Here is a 15,363-nt window from a genome sequence, read left to right on the forward strand (position 1 = left end):
GCATTGAATATCTAGTTCACATATTCAGTGTCTCGTTTAAAGTTTTTCAGCCAACCTGTGCTCGCCTTAAAATCTTCATTACCTCTTAAATTTCGATTAAAATCCAATACTTTTTCACACAACATTGGGCCAGACATTGGTTTACCTAAACTTCATTCTGAAGAAATCACAAATAAAGAGCACTCTCTAAAGTGGCATTTTCTGGTTTCGATAGTCTTTTTCCTGCTAGATCCTCCTTCATTATCCATAATCAACACAAATTCTGTTATAGCACTGGAATTTATGATGTCATAAATTGTTGAGGTCTCCACATTAAACTCTTTGGAGAGATTTCCTAAATTTTCACCTTTTCTAATTCTATTAATAATTTCCGTTTTTTGTTGCAATATTAAAACTACGCATTTTCATTTTATTCATATTTTACTGTAAAAAATTTAGAAAAATAATAAATCGCACAGTTTCGGACCAATATTATTCTTACAGAATTTGGAGCTAAACTAATCTGAAATTCACTCATGGTTTCTGAGAAAACCCAGTAGTTTTTGATATTTTTCTAAAGCACATTTCCAAAGGTCACATAGAATTCTAGAGGTCAAAACCATAAAACAATAAAAACAATTTGAGGTTTTCAGTTTACTGGGCTTTTTGTTTGTACAATCTATTATAAATGGGTAGTAAACTCAATCTTTTGCTTATTAGAATCAAAATTCAATTTGCAAACGTGATCACTATAACCAGCACTTACTGTACTGCCGTTAATTAAAAAAAAAAAAAAAAAAAAAAAGAAAGAAAGATCAGCCTTTTCAAATTATTCTGAAAAACTGACTTCCCGAAACGAACGTTCTACTGTATATTATTAGCTCAATTATTTCTATTTTCTAATTACTCTGAAACCAATGCTTTTTAATCAAATTTTTCAGAACATTAAAAAATTGAATCTTAGTAACTATATAAAGACTTGCTTGTCTGTTTCTGAGCAGGAAAATTACTATTATAAAACACAAAGTTTTTGATGGACAATTGTAGCCAACTACATCATTAGTGTTTTTTTTTTTTTTTTTTTTTTAGTTGTTGGCGCATCTGCTTCTGTGGCCATAGTGCACCTCCCAAGGTTTTTGCAGTACTTTGATCCAAGCCCAAGGCGGGATTCGAACCCGCGACCTTTGGGTTGCCAGGTAGGCAGGCACCTTACCCACCTGGCTAGCCCGGTCGGCCATCATTAGTGTCTGTACAAATTTAATTATTAAGTTCATTCTATTTCTTACCTGAAACTGTTAAGCCCAAAGTATTCCCTTCTTTCTTCACAAGCTCAACTGTTGATGTCCCTCTTCTGTCCTCTGCAAAGAAATAATCAAATGACTAAAAATGTACATGACATTAATTTTAACGGATGAACTCAGAATTTGGTGCAACTCTCTCTCTCTCTCTCTCCTTTTTTTTTTTTTTTTTTTTTTTAATGCTTTTGGGATTATTTAAATCATTATACTACACCAAATTAGTATGTGTACACAAAAAAAGCAGTCATGTTTTAAGCCTACTATTTTATATTGGTTTAAGACATTAACACTGGTCAACAATTTTTTTTATTTTGCATGGAGGGATATACAAATAAAAAGGTTAACAGTGGCCACAGGCAGAGGCAAAAGTGATTCTTGCACTGCTTCTGTTAGAATGAGCAGCAGCAGGGAAAACAAAGAAATGGAGATTTCCAGGACTGTTGGGAGTCATAGTGGGAACAAATAAATACATGGGCTGTGTTAGGGTAACTAAGAGTAGAAACAGGTGCATGTACACCAACACTAGGAGTATAGTTAATAAATTTGATAAGCTTGAAGTGCTAGTCAAGACATCAAAGGCAGATATTGTAGGGATATCAGAGACGTGGTGTCACACAGATATAAGCAGTGCAGAATTGGAATTTGGGGAGTACAATGTGTACAGAAAGGATAGACAGGAGAGGAAGGGAGTAGGGGTTATGCTGTTAGTTAAGAAACACACAAAATCTAAGGAAGTGCATCCAATTGATGTTGGTGGATAATGCAATGTTGAGTCTGTTTGGTGTGACATTAGCACTGGGAAAGGAAAAATGAGAGTAGGTGTGTGTTATAGGCCTAATGAATCTGATGAGTATAATGAGCAATTGTTCAGAGAATGTTGTTTGTTATTTGGTTTTTAGGAGCATTAACAACTAAGGCCATATTGCTCTGGGAATATGCGGTGGTCATTCCGCATCCTCCGTATTTGGTGGTGACGGGCTCGAACCCCGGTCTAATCAAGAAGCGTGTGCTATGCACTGCTGCTCCTTCCCCCTGGCTACAGAGGCGCCTTGTGCAGAGAAATAGAGTGGGCCAGTAAATCAAAATGTCTTATAATTGGGGATTTTAACTTTCTAGATATATTGACTGGAACTTGTGGGTTGGTCACTCACACAATAGCAAAACCTTTTTGAATTTATTGGATGACTGTTTTCTAGAGCAGAATGTTTCAGAGGCAACCAGAGGGTGTAATACACTTGATTTGATTATCAGCAGTGATTATTCATGCATTAAGAATTTGCAGATAAAGGAACCACTGGGTGACAGTGATCGCAGTGTACTGATATGGGAATTACTTAAAGATGTAAATACTATCAAGGCTAAAGGGAAGGGCTTTTGCTTTCATAAACGTGACTACAGGGGTCTCAGACAGTTTTCAAATTCTGTACAGTAAGATCAACTGATGATGTTACCGATGTTGAATTCCAAATGGGAAGCCTTCTGGGACTTAATCTTGGAGGCTACTAGGCTTTTTAATCCAACTAAGAAATACTATTCAAGGTGCAGGCATAAATGGATGTCAGTTGAATTAATGAGACTTGTGGCAGAGAAGAAAAATGTATGGGATGCGCATAAATTATCTGGTGACACAGAGGCCTATGGCAGATATAAGCTTGTCTGTAATCAAGTTGTAGGCAAAGACAGATTACAAGAAATCTTTGGCAAAGGATGCAAAGAGTTCTTTACTTATGTAAACTCTAGAAGGAAAGGGATGAATCAGATTGGACCAATTAACATAGATAGTTTGACTATTGCTGATCATGCTCAGGTAGCTGATAAAGTGAATGAGTATTTTGCATCTACATTCACAAAGGAGGAGTTATTCAATGAGGGGAATGCCAAAAGTTTATAAAACTCTAACAGGAAGCTAAGTGATTTTGTAATAACTGAGAGCAAGTGGAGGTTGTTGTTGTTGTTGTTATTTGGTTTTTAGGAGCATTAGCAACTAAGGCCATATTGCTCCGGGAATATGCGGTGGTCATTCCCTCACCTTTCCGCATCCTCTGTATTTGGTGGCTCACGGGCTCGAACCCCGGTCTAATCAAGAAGCATGTGCTACGCACTGCTGCTCCTGCCCACCAGGCTACGGAGGCACCCAAAGTGGAGGAGAAATTGTTGAAGTTAAAATAAGGATGGCACCTGGGGTGGACGTGATCTATCCAGTTATATTAAACAAGGCAGCAAAGGAAGTAAACAAACCCTTAGCCATAATTATGAGAGCTTCCTTGGACTGGTGGTGTGCAAATGTATCACCAATTCACAAAGGGGGTCCAAAAGCTGACACAAGTAACTATAGACCTGTTAGTTTAACTTGTGTTCCGGGGAAAATAATGGAGTCACTAGTTAAAGAAGCACTGCAGGATCATCTAGACAAGACTGCAGTAATAATTAAGACACAGCATGGGTTTGTTAAAGGGAGATCTTGTCTGACCAATTTGATTGGATACTATGATGTGGTCACAAAGGAACTGAACATCAAAAATAATTTTGATATCATATACTTGGATTTCAGGAAAGCTTTTGATGCTGTTGCACATGGAAGGCTGCTGTACAAATTGGAGAGGTATGGCATTAAGGGTAAGTTGCTACAATGGATAAAGGGATAGTTCAGTGGGAGACGACAGAGAGTGGTAATCAATGGACACTGCTCTTCATGGACAAATGTTATTAGCGGACTTCCCCAGGGTTCGGTGCTGAGCTCATTGTTGTTTTGTGTATTCATCGATGAAGGTATATCAGGATTAATGTCCAATTTTGCAGATGATACAAAGGTTGGCAGGGTTGTTAATGACACTAAAGACAGTGTGCTATTACAACAGGATCTAGATTCCATTGGTGAGAAGAGTGAAACCACTAACTCATATACCTCATCTACATCTTAATGTAGATGAGACATATGAGTAGGTTCTCAACCTACTGGTTTTAATGACAGCCAGTAGCTAGGTGATTTCCACTGCAACTGACTAGCAATTAGCATCATACTAAATGGCAACAATACTTGAAACAGCAAACATGCTTACCGGATTGCAACAATACAATTTAAGAATTTTATATCGAATTGTAATGGCCAAATCTGATATTCTCTACAGGTATTTCTTGCTATGTGTCATCTTTGTATATGTTTATAACAAACATTTAACATAAAAAGAGTAGGAAATTCTATCAGACACATCTACCAAAATTCTCCTAACTTTCAACATCTCATGCTCAGAAAAATAATAGTCTGCTAACTCTACATAGCTAACTGTTCTACCATCTCTTCCTTGTTTCAAGGATTCCTGATCCCAAATGCCTACAAGTTAGAGCAGATGTGGAAGAACACGGAACTTCACTGGGACGCATGCATTATAACTGATGGCAGTTGCATTGAAATGTCATAAATTTTAACATTCCTGTACACAATACTGAACCAAGTCAGGTTTTCATTCCATTGGTGAGAAGAGTGAAACCACTACTACTACGGCTTGTATCACTCCCTCAGAAACTGGTATGCATTTCATGTTTTTCTCTTTTTAAAGTTAGGAAATATTTGACAAAAGGATAACATTCTTTTAAGCAATTTCAGTGGAATGAATTAAATTTTCATCAAATTTCAGAAAAAATATTTATATATTTAAATTATTCATTAATTCTATATCTATAATATTCTAAAAAAAAAAAGTAAGCACTTACCACTTATGGCACTTGTTCGTTTATCCCCAATCAAACCAGAGTCTGCTAATGTATCAGGATAATGGCCATAAGTTCCATCAGCTCCTAAAAACACAAATAGTTATTTTAAAAGACAACCTACATTTAATCGCATAGAGGAAAAACTGAACGGTGATAGCTGATGATTACTGATTGCTAATAAGCAATCAGTAATCTGAATTTTTGATGCTTAATTTTACAGCTCTATTTTTACATGCAGTTATTAAAACAATATTTATTTAATTACAAAAGAGAATATGAACAACAATGTTAATATTTAACTGCTTTTTTTTTTAAAGTGTTACTATGGCTTTTTTTTATTTATTTGTTACTACACTGAAACAACTATCAAACTGAATTTAAATCAGCAATTTAAAGCACCAAAATATTTGTACAGCAGAAGCTCTCATCTGATGTCACTGAGACTGGCAGTCAGTTAGTTAATTGAAAAAGTCAGTTACAACAAGAAATCATTAAAAAAAAGTGTATAAAGGGCACTCTTATGAGGGGAAATTGAGTTCTAAAGTTAGTGATTTGAAACCAGGAATTTGCATGGTGATCTATCAAGGTATTTAAGGCCTTAACAGGGTTGAATAAACAATGCTGAAGACATTTTTACACTTTGTTATATGATAAATTCCTAAGTACGCAAGTTGGAAGTTTGTCTAAATTAAGGAGGGACTAGACAAATACTTAAAAGAAATGATGAGGCAAAAGAAAAATAATTTTTTCATTTAAATCAGAATTTTTTTTTTTTTAACTAATGCTATATAAGTTTGCTTCCTTGCATCATTTGCCAATATTAATACTCTAACCAAAACAGCATAACTTTTATCAAATTTAAAACTGAACTTTAATTTTATCTTGCCAATTCAGTTTTATGCACAAAAAAAATATAATATTGGTGTAGATACACCATAGTTTACCCATAAATTTAACTACATACGTAGTGTAAAGCATTGTTTATTTTTATCTCAAATTGTGGCTGCCTTCACAATGAGATACCAGGTATTGCACTACGACTTCTAAACTCTGATGACATGTTTGCATTATAGTGCAATACCTGGTATCTCATTGTGTAGGCAGCTTCAATATGAGTTAAAATTAAATGCCTTTACACTATGTATGTGCAATGCTGGATTAAGGCCCAGGCTAGTAGGGCCCTTACCCAAGGTGCCAATCTTTAAGGGGCACCAAAACAGAAGTAACAATGAGGCAAGAAATATATATATTCTTAGCAAGAATGCGCCAAAAAACCTTTCTGCCTGGGGTGCAGAAATACCTTGATCCAGCTCTGCATATGTAGTTAAAATTATGGGTAAACTATGGTGTATCTACACCAATATTATACAGTTAATTTAAACCCATATCATATTATGCCTTGTGCAGTTAATTTTCAAACACAAAAAAATATATATGAATAAATAAGCAAAGTATGGTCTGGTTCAACACACTTTCTCCTGTTCCTCTTAGTACAACTTTTTTTCCCTTTTTTTTAAGAGCTATCTACCTCAATGCATACCTATTCATCTAAATAATGTATAATCCGATTTCATTTAACTCAACTTAAACTATGGTATAATCATATGAATATAATAGAAAACGAAAGTATTTTAAATTATTAGAAAATAATCGTAATTATATGTAATTACTTATAAAAACGTAAATATAAAATTATTCTTCAAACTTCAAAAAAAAAAAAAAAAATCAGTAGATGTTATTATTCGCCCACCACTACCTTTACGTAATGTTCTACCACACTTTCTGGATTCTGTTGAATTGGATTAACGCAGCTTATTTTAGTTAGTCAACTAATTTTAACCTCTTACCAGCATGGTCCTGTGGACAAAAGTGACATTTATCCTTGACACAGAACGTACACATATTCCACGGCATTACAAGTACGTAGTCCTAAAAGTAATCACGTGGTCGAGCTTCTGTTTCTATCCCTGCAGTTACTCATGCCATGCAACTGAGTTCCGCAAGCAGTAAAAGAAAGACGAGACGTTGCCCGGTACATAAGTTACCTGCTGCCGTTAGCCACGACTGAATCCCCACTATCGAGAAAAATAGCACGAGCACCTCGTTGCTTCGTGCCAACTTTCGGGCCATTCCCGGGCTCAAAAACTCGGCTAATGGCAATTTTTTTTTTTATTTTTATTTTTATTTTTTTTTTTTGATTTTGTCGTAGGTGGAGCAGCTGAACACAACCACTCCCAATCCAACATGGTTATTACAAAACGTTATAATCTTGTCATAAGAAAACTACTAATAAAGTATAAAGTGGTTAAATTCGGTGTGATTGCATAAGTCCCAATGCGGCAATAACATAACGTGGAGTGCAACGGCTTCTGCTGCATTTAAATTTCTGTTTAAATGCAGCAGAAGCCGTTGAAAAACGGCTAGTTTGAAAAAACTTTAAATAGGGTAAAGTTATAAAGTTTAAAAATAAACTTTAAATAGGGTAAAGTTATAAATCGCTTAAAAATGAACCCCCCCCCAAAAAAAAGCTATTAAAAACTAGAAAAAAAATTTCATAGATTGTTTTGCCACATCACAGAGAAATGCCAATGGTTTCTTTGAAAAAAAAAAAGCAGTCAAATTTTTAAAAAAAAAAAAGATGCAAAAATATTCATATGCATAGTTTCAAAATTGTAAATATGACACATTACATTAGAACATCGGCAAGCTTTTAGCATGGGCTACAGTTTCTAGAAAAGCAGTTAAATATAACAAGGTCACCTGCGGTGGATGGGATCTATCCAGTTATATCAAAGGAGGCAGAAAAGGAAGTAAGCAAACACTTAGCCAAAATTATGAGAGCATCCTTGGATTTAGGGGAAGAGTTCTCACAGACTGGAGATGTGCAAATGTATCCCAAATTCACAAGGGGGGGGGGTTCAAAGGAAAAGGGATAAACGAGTAATTACAGCCTTGTTAGTTTAACTTCTTTTCCAGGGAAAATAATGGAGTTATTGGTAAAAGAAGCATTACAGAATCATCTAGACAGCAGTGCAGTTATAGTTCAGACAGCATGGGTTTGTTAAATTTGACTGGATACTATGATGTGATCAAAGGAAATGGATGCAAAAAATAATTTTGGTATCATATATTGTACTTGGATTTCAGGAAAGCTTTTGATACTGTTGCACATAAAAGACTGCTGTACAAATTGGAGCAGTGTGGTAATAAGAGCAAGATGCTGCTATGGACAGTGGCATATTCAGGAGACATGGCAACCAGGTTTTTGAGTATTTTTTTTTTAGACAGACCTAGGAGAACTTATATACACATAAATAATGTTTGATTGATTATCTTTATTTGAAAATTAAGAAAGCATATGAATAATAATACTATGAATATTAATCACAAAAAATTTTTGGTTAAGGGGGAATCTGCCCTTTCCTGAATACAACCCTGGCTATGGATAAAGGGATGGTCAAGTGGGAGAAGACAGAGTGGTAATCAATGGCCATTGCTTTTCATGGACTAATGTTATTAGTGGATTCCCCCGGAGTTCAGTGTTGGGCCCATTGTTGTTTTCTATATTTATCAGTGATATTGATGAAGGCAAGGAGGCATCCTGTCACTACTACTATTCATAGCTGTCATGAATGATGTGCAATGTAGAGTGGTGGAACAACTTGGACATCATTCATGAATGATATGCAATGTAGAGTGGTGGAACAACTTGGACAGGACCAGATGAGTCATGCTCTTTGCAAATGACCTCTGCATATGGGGAGATTGTTTGTTTGTTATTTAGTTTTTAGGAGCATTAGCAACTAAGGCCATATTGCTCCGGGATATGCGGTGGTCATTCCCTGCCCTTTCCGCATCCTCCGTATTTGGTGGTGACGGGCTCGAACCCCGGTCTAATCAAGAAGTGTGTACTACGCACTGCTGCTCCTTCCCACCTGGCTATGGAGGCACCTCACATATGGGGGGAGAGAGCAGTGAACAAGTGCAAGGGCAAGTTGATACATGGGCTAGTACGGCCAATGAATTTGGACTGGTTTTCAGTCAGGAGAAGAGAAGTAATGGTTCTAAAAGTTTTCAGCCAGGAGCTTGATGGATATTATTATTATTATTAGCCATATAGTGCAAGGAAGCCAGCGGCTTATGCTGCACCAGCCAAAAAAAATTTCTGAGTTACCCAGAGAAACAGAGAGAGAGAAAACAAGAGTCAGAAGTAGTAGAAGGGAATCACCAAGAAAGAGAAGAATTATGATATCTAGCTCAGAACCCTGGGTGTGCCAAGCCCATACTCACCAGATGTGAGCCCCTGGATACATTACAATGGAAGGGAAAGAACTAAAAATGGTTAACTTCAAGTACCTAGGAAGCACCATTACAAAGACTGGAGTGATAGACAAAGAAATAAGTAGAAGGATACAAGTGAGCAGGAATTTCTATAGGTAGACAAGAGATCTGGAACAGGAACATACCACTGAAGTGTAAGAAGGCTATATATCAGGCCTATTACATACCAATTCTGACGTATGCATCTGAAACTTGAACTATGAGGAAAAAGGATGAAAGCAGAATTCAGGGAGCAGAAATGATATTTGTGAGAAGTATAGTCAGAAAGACAAAACACAGCAAAAATCAGGAATGATGTGATTAGGGAGAGAATTCAGGTTGAAAAATTCTAGGACAGGATTGAAAAGTCCTGTTTGAAATGGTTTGGACAAGTAAAGAGGATGAAAGAGAGGTGTTTGCCAAGAAGAATGTTTGATTTACAATTAAGGGACAAAAGACCAGGGGGGAGACCAAGAATGAGATGGCAAGACATGATAAAGATCGATGTCATTAAAAGAGGAGGAAACTAAAGTGAAATCAAGGAGGGAGAGAAGGACAGGGCATGGTGGCAAAGCTTCATATAACAACTCATGGAATAGCAGAACGATGACGGATGACGATGATTGATGAAGCCATATCAGGCTTAATGCCCAAGTTTGCAGATGGGCTGAGAAATGGAACTTGAAATTTAACACTGATAAACAGGCATCAATTCTGCTTTCAATAAAGGGGGTTATAACGGGCTTAGGCATTTTTTAAACTTATTTCAGTGGCTTCAACTAATGTTAAAAAATGCAAATGCAAAATAGGAAGTGTTTGGAGAGGTATTCATGGAGGCTATTAAGTTTTTTTTTTTTTATACCAACAAAGAAATATCATTAAAGATACAGACCAAAATGGATGCAAGATGAAATTCAATGGCACAGAAAAAAATGCATATAATGATCATAAACTGTCAAAGGACAGTCGACAGTAAACTAAGTACAAACTAGTCTGTAATCAAGTTACTCAGGAAATTAGGGAAGAAAATGAATATTATGAGAGGTCTTTCGCTAAGAGTGCAAAGAAAATTAGCAAGGAAATTTTTTTTCTTATGTCAGTGGTGTCCAACCTACTGCCGCAAATAATTTTTATACAGCCCACGTGGCCATGAAAATTACTACTTTGTTTGGATTAACGTATGTTTACAAACAAATTTTTTTCACACATGAAATCAAATAAATATTTAAAAAGAAACAGAATAACAGATGAGCATCTTCATTCCGTATTGAGAATTGCAAATTTTGAACAATCATCTAAAAATATCCAGCCTCAATTCTCATTAAATGTTAAGTTTTGTTCAGTAAACATTACTGTGAACTGTACTTAAAAAAATTTTTGAATATTTTCAATTTTAGGTGCATTGTTATATTTATTTATTTGCCTTAATATTGAAAATCAGTGATTCTTTTCAGGTTGTAAATTTTCTAAAGTGAGCATTTAAAAACAAAAGTAAGGCATTTTTTTAAAAAAAAAAGTCATATTTTTATAATTTTAATAAAATCTAAAAAATAAATCACTGGCAAATTTGTTGCGCATAAAAGTGTTGGAAATTTGCATTTTTTACATATAGCCTGAAAATAAAAAAATGGCAACATGAAAACAGAAACTTTCCTTTTACAGGTAATAAGATACGGAAAATGTAACACACTAATTTTTCTTGAATCACTCAGTGCAGCCTGCAAAACAAATCTAACTTTCAATATGGCCCCTGTATGGGAAAAGGTTGGACACCACTGACTTATGTCAACAGCATTAAAAAGAAAGGGATGGATCCCACTGGTCCACTTGATACGAATGGCCGAATTATTGATGATACTTTACTGACAACCGTTCCCATACCGTTTATAATCATTACATGCATTTTTCTTTTGTGCCATTGAACTGATCAGTGCACCTTCCATTTTGGTTTATATCTTTAATAGTATCTCTTTGTTGATATAAAAAAAAATTCAGTAGCCTCTATGATTACCTCCCTCAACTTACTAATGGTAAGTTAAGATTTTATAATAACTGAAAGGAAGGTGGGAGAAAAATTGCTGCAGTTAAAATAAGGCACCCAGAGCTGATGGTTAAATAAATTTAATTATTGCAGTTGCAAAGACTAAGTTAGAAAATAATTACTGAATTGGACAGCACATGTGCAAACTACAATATGACAATAAACATCAATAAAACTAAAGTAATGAAAATAGGAAAGCAAAGAGCTGTGATAAAGAGAACACAATAGGCAATCCATTGAGAAAGTTTATAAATTAAACTACCTGGAAACAATGATAACAGATGACATAGACCACATTTAAGCAAAGAATAGCCATTTGGATGGTCATTATTGAATAAACTGAATAAAATCTGGAGAGTTAATAAAGAATTAAAGATCAAACTGTACCAAACATACAGAGCAAACACTTGGACACTGAAATGGAAAGAGTTAAAGAAACTAATGGCCTTTGAGATGAAATGTCTAAGGAAAATAAACAGACACAATGGACAGAGAATCAGTTGGGAACTTTTCATCAGAGAAACAATGTCAGACATAATCACAAGAAGACAGCTACAATGATATAAACACAGAATGCATGGATCCAGGAATGCTTCTAAAGGTCCAGTAATGTGATAGTTGGCAGAAGAGAAAGTTGGAATGACCAAGAACCAAGCTGATTGCTACTTATCAGGAAGTCAGGATTCTGGATGTATCGTGAACTGTGATTGGCAGCAAACAACAGAAGATGGATGGACTGAGGGATCCAATGCATCAATGACAAGAGAATGAGTTAATGAGAATTAAATTAAATAAATTAATTAAATATACAGAATATTTATTTGGCATTCACACTTGTATAATTACAGGAAAGAATATGCTTTAAATCAACAGGCATGCCAATTTTGCAAAATACTTTGTTTACAGTTATATACTGAATGAAATAACTCAATATGTTGTTATGACATTACTAGGCAATAATGTGACTGTTTCAGTCACATTATTGCAACCCAAAACTCACAGCTGATGACTCATGCATTGTCTTAGCTTAGCTTCTGAATACTATTTTAATACACAGTGATTTTTTTTGTGTATGTTTTTTTTTAACTTGAGAGCACATATTTGACAATATTATGGCTCAAGTTAGTTTTATATTGAACAGCAAAGTTCAATATATGGGGAGGGGGGTTGCATTGGATGCACCGCACCAGGGCTCCCAATCGAGGTAGCTATCAAAGTCTCAGTATAAATAAACGAGACCCCTTTTGCAGGGTCCACAAGTACCTGTGCACGGCCCTGACATGCCTAGAGGGACACATATCGCGGTCCTAAAAGTATTCCTAAATTCCAGATTTATCTCTCGTTACTTGATTTATTGTTACAAAATACCGACTGGCAAGCTTTCATATACATTTAAAAGTAAAAAAATCACTTACGCTTACGAAGGGGACGAAAACATGCAGCACCCCAAACGGGCATCCTTATGCCATATTTTTGACTAAATATTAAAAGATCAATATTCCTTAAGAGAAATCATAAATGTCTACACGATTATAACTCAGTTGGCGGTCACACAAATTAATATATGTTACAGTCAATGGATCATCAGTAAAGAAATTAAAAATTCTCGGTACCCACAGGAAAATTCACTGGGTATAACAGTGTACTCTCATGGAGTATGCCTTTTACATAGCTTTCAGATCCTATTTTGAAACATGATCGAGACACGCCTCGTGAAACCACCGCTCACCAACTAGTACAGTTTTCAAAACTTCTCTGAAACAGTTCTTCCGGTTACGAGAAAAAAAGAAGACGAACACTCATTCCCGTCAATTATCTCTTACATCCTTCTCAACATCGGACATTACACCTCCTTACAAGAATAACTTAGGTATCCATGCCAAAAACTTTCAGCGCATGACCTGCAAAACAACCATCAAACAAGTACTGTCAACTTCAAGACTACATCGTAATAACAACAAATAACTGTTTTCAGAAAAATCAATATAGCCATCTACCGAATCCAACTTTTAAAAACAAAAAAGTTTAAAATAAATGAAGGATGTTGCGCAAAAATTAAAATTATAAAAACACAAGACATTAATTTTATGAATTCATATGAACTTATCATAATAAATATTTTAAAATAAGTATGATTTTGAAACATAAATGAGAAAGGTAACGAGATTGGTGAGGGGAACAAAAATCCACCCCAGGGTGTGCCATGCCCATACTCACATCTGGTGAGTATGGGCATGGCACACCCAGGGTCCTGAACTGGATATCATCATTCTTCTCTTTCTTGGTGATTCTCTTTTTTCTCTCTCTCTCAGGGTAGCTCAGGTATTTTTTTTTTTTTTTTTTTTTTTGGCTGGTGCAGCATAAACCTCAGGTTTCCTTGCGCCACATAGCTAATAATAATAATAATAATAAAAGGGGTGCACTTACCAAGAAAGGCTTCAGTTCTGAAAATGGCAGTGTCATCAGACTAGGTCCCTGCGAAGTGATTGAGGCATTTATGGATTTTTGAATGGATTAAGCAAGCTCAATGCTGATGGGATTCTTCCTCTTGCTCAGATTAAAATTGAGAAAGGAGGGTTGCAGAATGGATGTACGGAAGTTTGCCTTTAGCCAGAGAGTGGTTGATTGCTGGAACAAACTTCCATCTGTTGTTGTGAAAGTTGATAGATTAAATAAATTCAAAGAAGAACTAGACAAACTACTGAGAGAAAATGGACAGGTAGAATGAGAAGGTGTGTGTGTATGTGTTTTTTTTTTTTTTTTTTTGACTGATGCAGTATAATTTCACCTCAGGGGCCCACATCTGATGAGTATGGACTTGACACACACGGGGTCCTGAATTGAAGCCTCTTTCTTGGTGATTCCCTTCTACCACACACACACACACATGGTAACAGCTTCGGGCTTCCTTGCACCATATGGCTAATAATAATAATAATAATAATACGGTTAATACTACTACTGCTAATAATAATAATAATAACTCTGATTTCTTGCGTTATGTGCTACCAATAATGCCATATCGCGTAATAAAAATGAGATTTGGTCTTTTGTCAATCAATGCTATTTTTTGCATCATAGATACATACGTTGCCCACTAAAACGTATATGAATACGTTTTTGTAGTCCATTATATTCAGGGCCGACTTTAGGGTGAGGCAAGGGGTGATGGACACTGGTGATAAGTACTGGATACACCACGAACTTCAATAATTTTTTTATAAAATAATTATATACAAAGTGGAGAAAATAATAGTAATTTGTGAGATTTGAGGCATATAACAGATTGAGCACGTGTGTACCTTCTACACTTGTTGCTTACAATGAAATCGGATGGGCTGAGTTGAAGGAGTTTCCACCACGAAAGATTATACGAGGAAGATATGTTAATGAACAGCAAAAAGGAGCGATGGCATTTGATAAGTCTAAAGGCCATCCTCATAAAGAAGTGGCCGCATTTGCTTTTATTTCAATGACATTTGTAATAAGAATTTTTAAGAAATGCTGTGAGCCGAAATGAATCAGAAACCACCGTCAGAATTGCAGCCGAAAGTCTGTGTTAAGTGATGGTAATTGGCGACGAATATCGCATCTAGGAAACGAAAACGAATTCAAACAAGAGAAATACTGCAAACCAAGACTCGCATCAGCCGATTTCTGAAAGAACACTGCAAAGAAAATTGAATAGCATGGATATTGCAGTAGGACCGAAAAAAAACTGTGCATAAAAAAGCCCAGATAATAATAATATTATTATTATTATTGCTCTTTACATTATTTCTCTCTGATTGGGGGTTCCAACTCTTGACGGATATTGCTACCAAGTCCACAGGGTGGTTGTTGTTATGTCTGGTGTTACTTTTGGTCGAGGAACTCTCTGACTGTCCTACAGGTATTCAGGATTGAGACTTTCTGAAGTTCCTTGTAGGTGTTCGTTGGGAGACCTATTGCTGCTAGGCTGTTCTGTAGGGTCTTTGGCACCATATCTGTGGTTGACACAACGATCGGGTCAGT

General features: G+C 35.8%; 1 protein-coding gene across 1 annotated transcript in view; it reads right to left on the reverse strand.

The window, feature by feature from the left end:
* Positions 1-12,848, reverse strand: part of LOC150088825 (glutamate receptor-interacting protein 1-like) — a 111,449-nt gene extending 98,601 nt beyond the window's left edge. Inside the window, exons 1-3 of the mRNA XM_090370926.1 lie at positions 12,765-12,848; positions 4,989-5,072; positions 1,266-1,337 (exon numbers count right to left, since the gene is read on the reverse strand). Coding sequence (XP_090227052.1) covers positions 1,266-1,337; positions 4,989-5,072; positions 12,765-12,807 — 199 coding nt within the window. The 5' untranslated portion in view covers positions 12,808-12,848. The remainder of the gene's footprint in view (positions 1-1,265; positions 1,338-4,988; positions 5,073-12,764) is intronic.
* Between the last annotated feature and the right edge of the window lie 2,515 nt (positions 12,849-15,363).

The sequence above is a fragment of the Mastigoproctus giganteus genome, chromosome 3 (assembly GCF_048544385.1).
Source record: "Mastigoproctus giganteus isolate SK-2022 chromosome 3, ASM4854438v1, whole genome shotgun sequence".
Classification (NCBI taxonomy): domain Eukaryota; kingdom Metazoa; phylum Arthropoda; class Arachnida; order Uropygi; family Thelyphonidae; genus Mastigoproctus; species Mastigoproctus giganteus.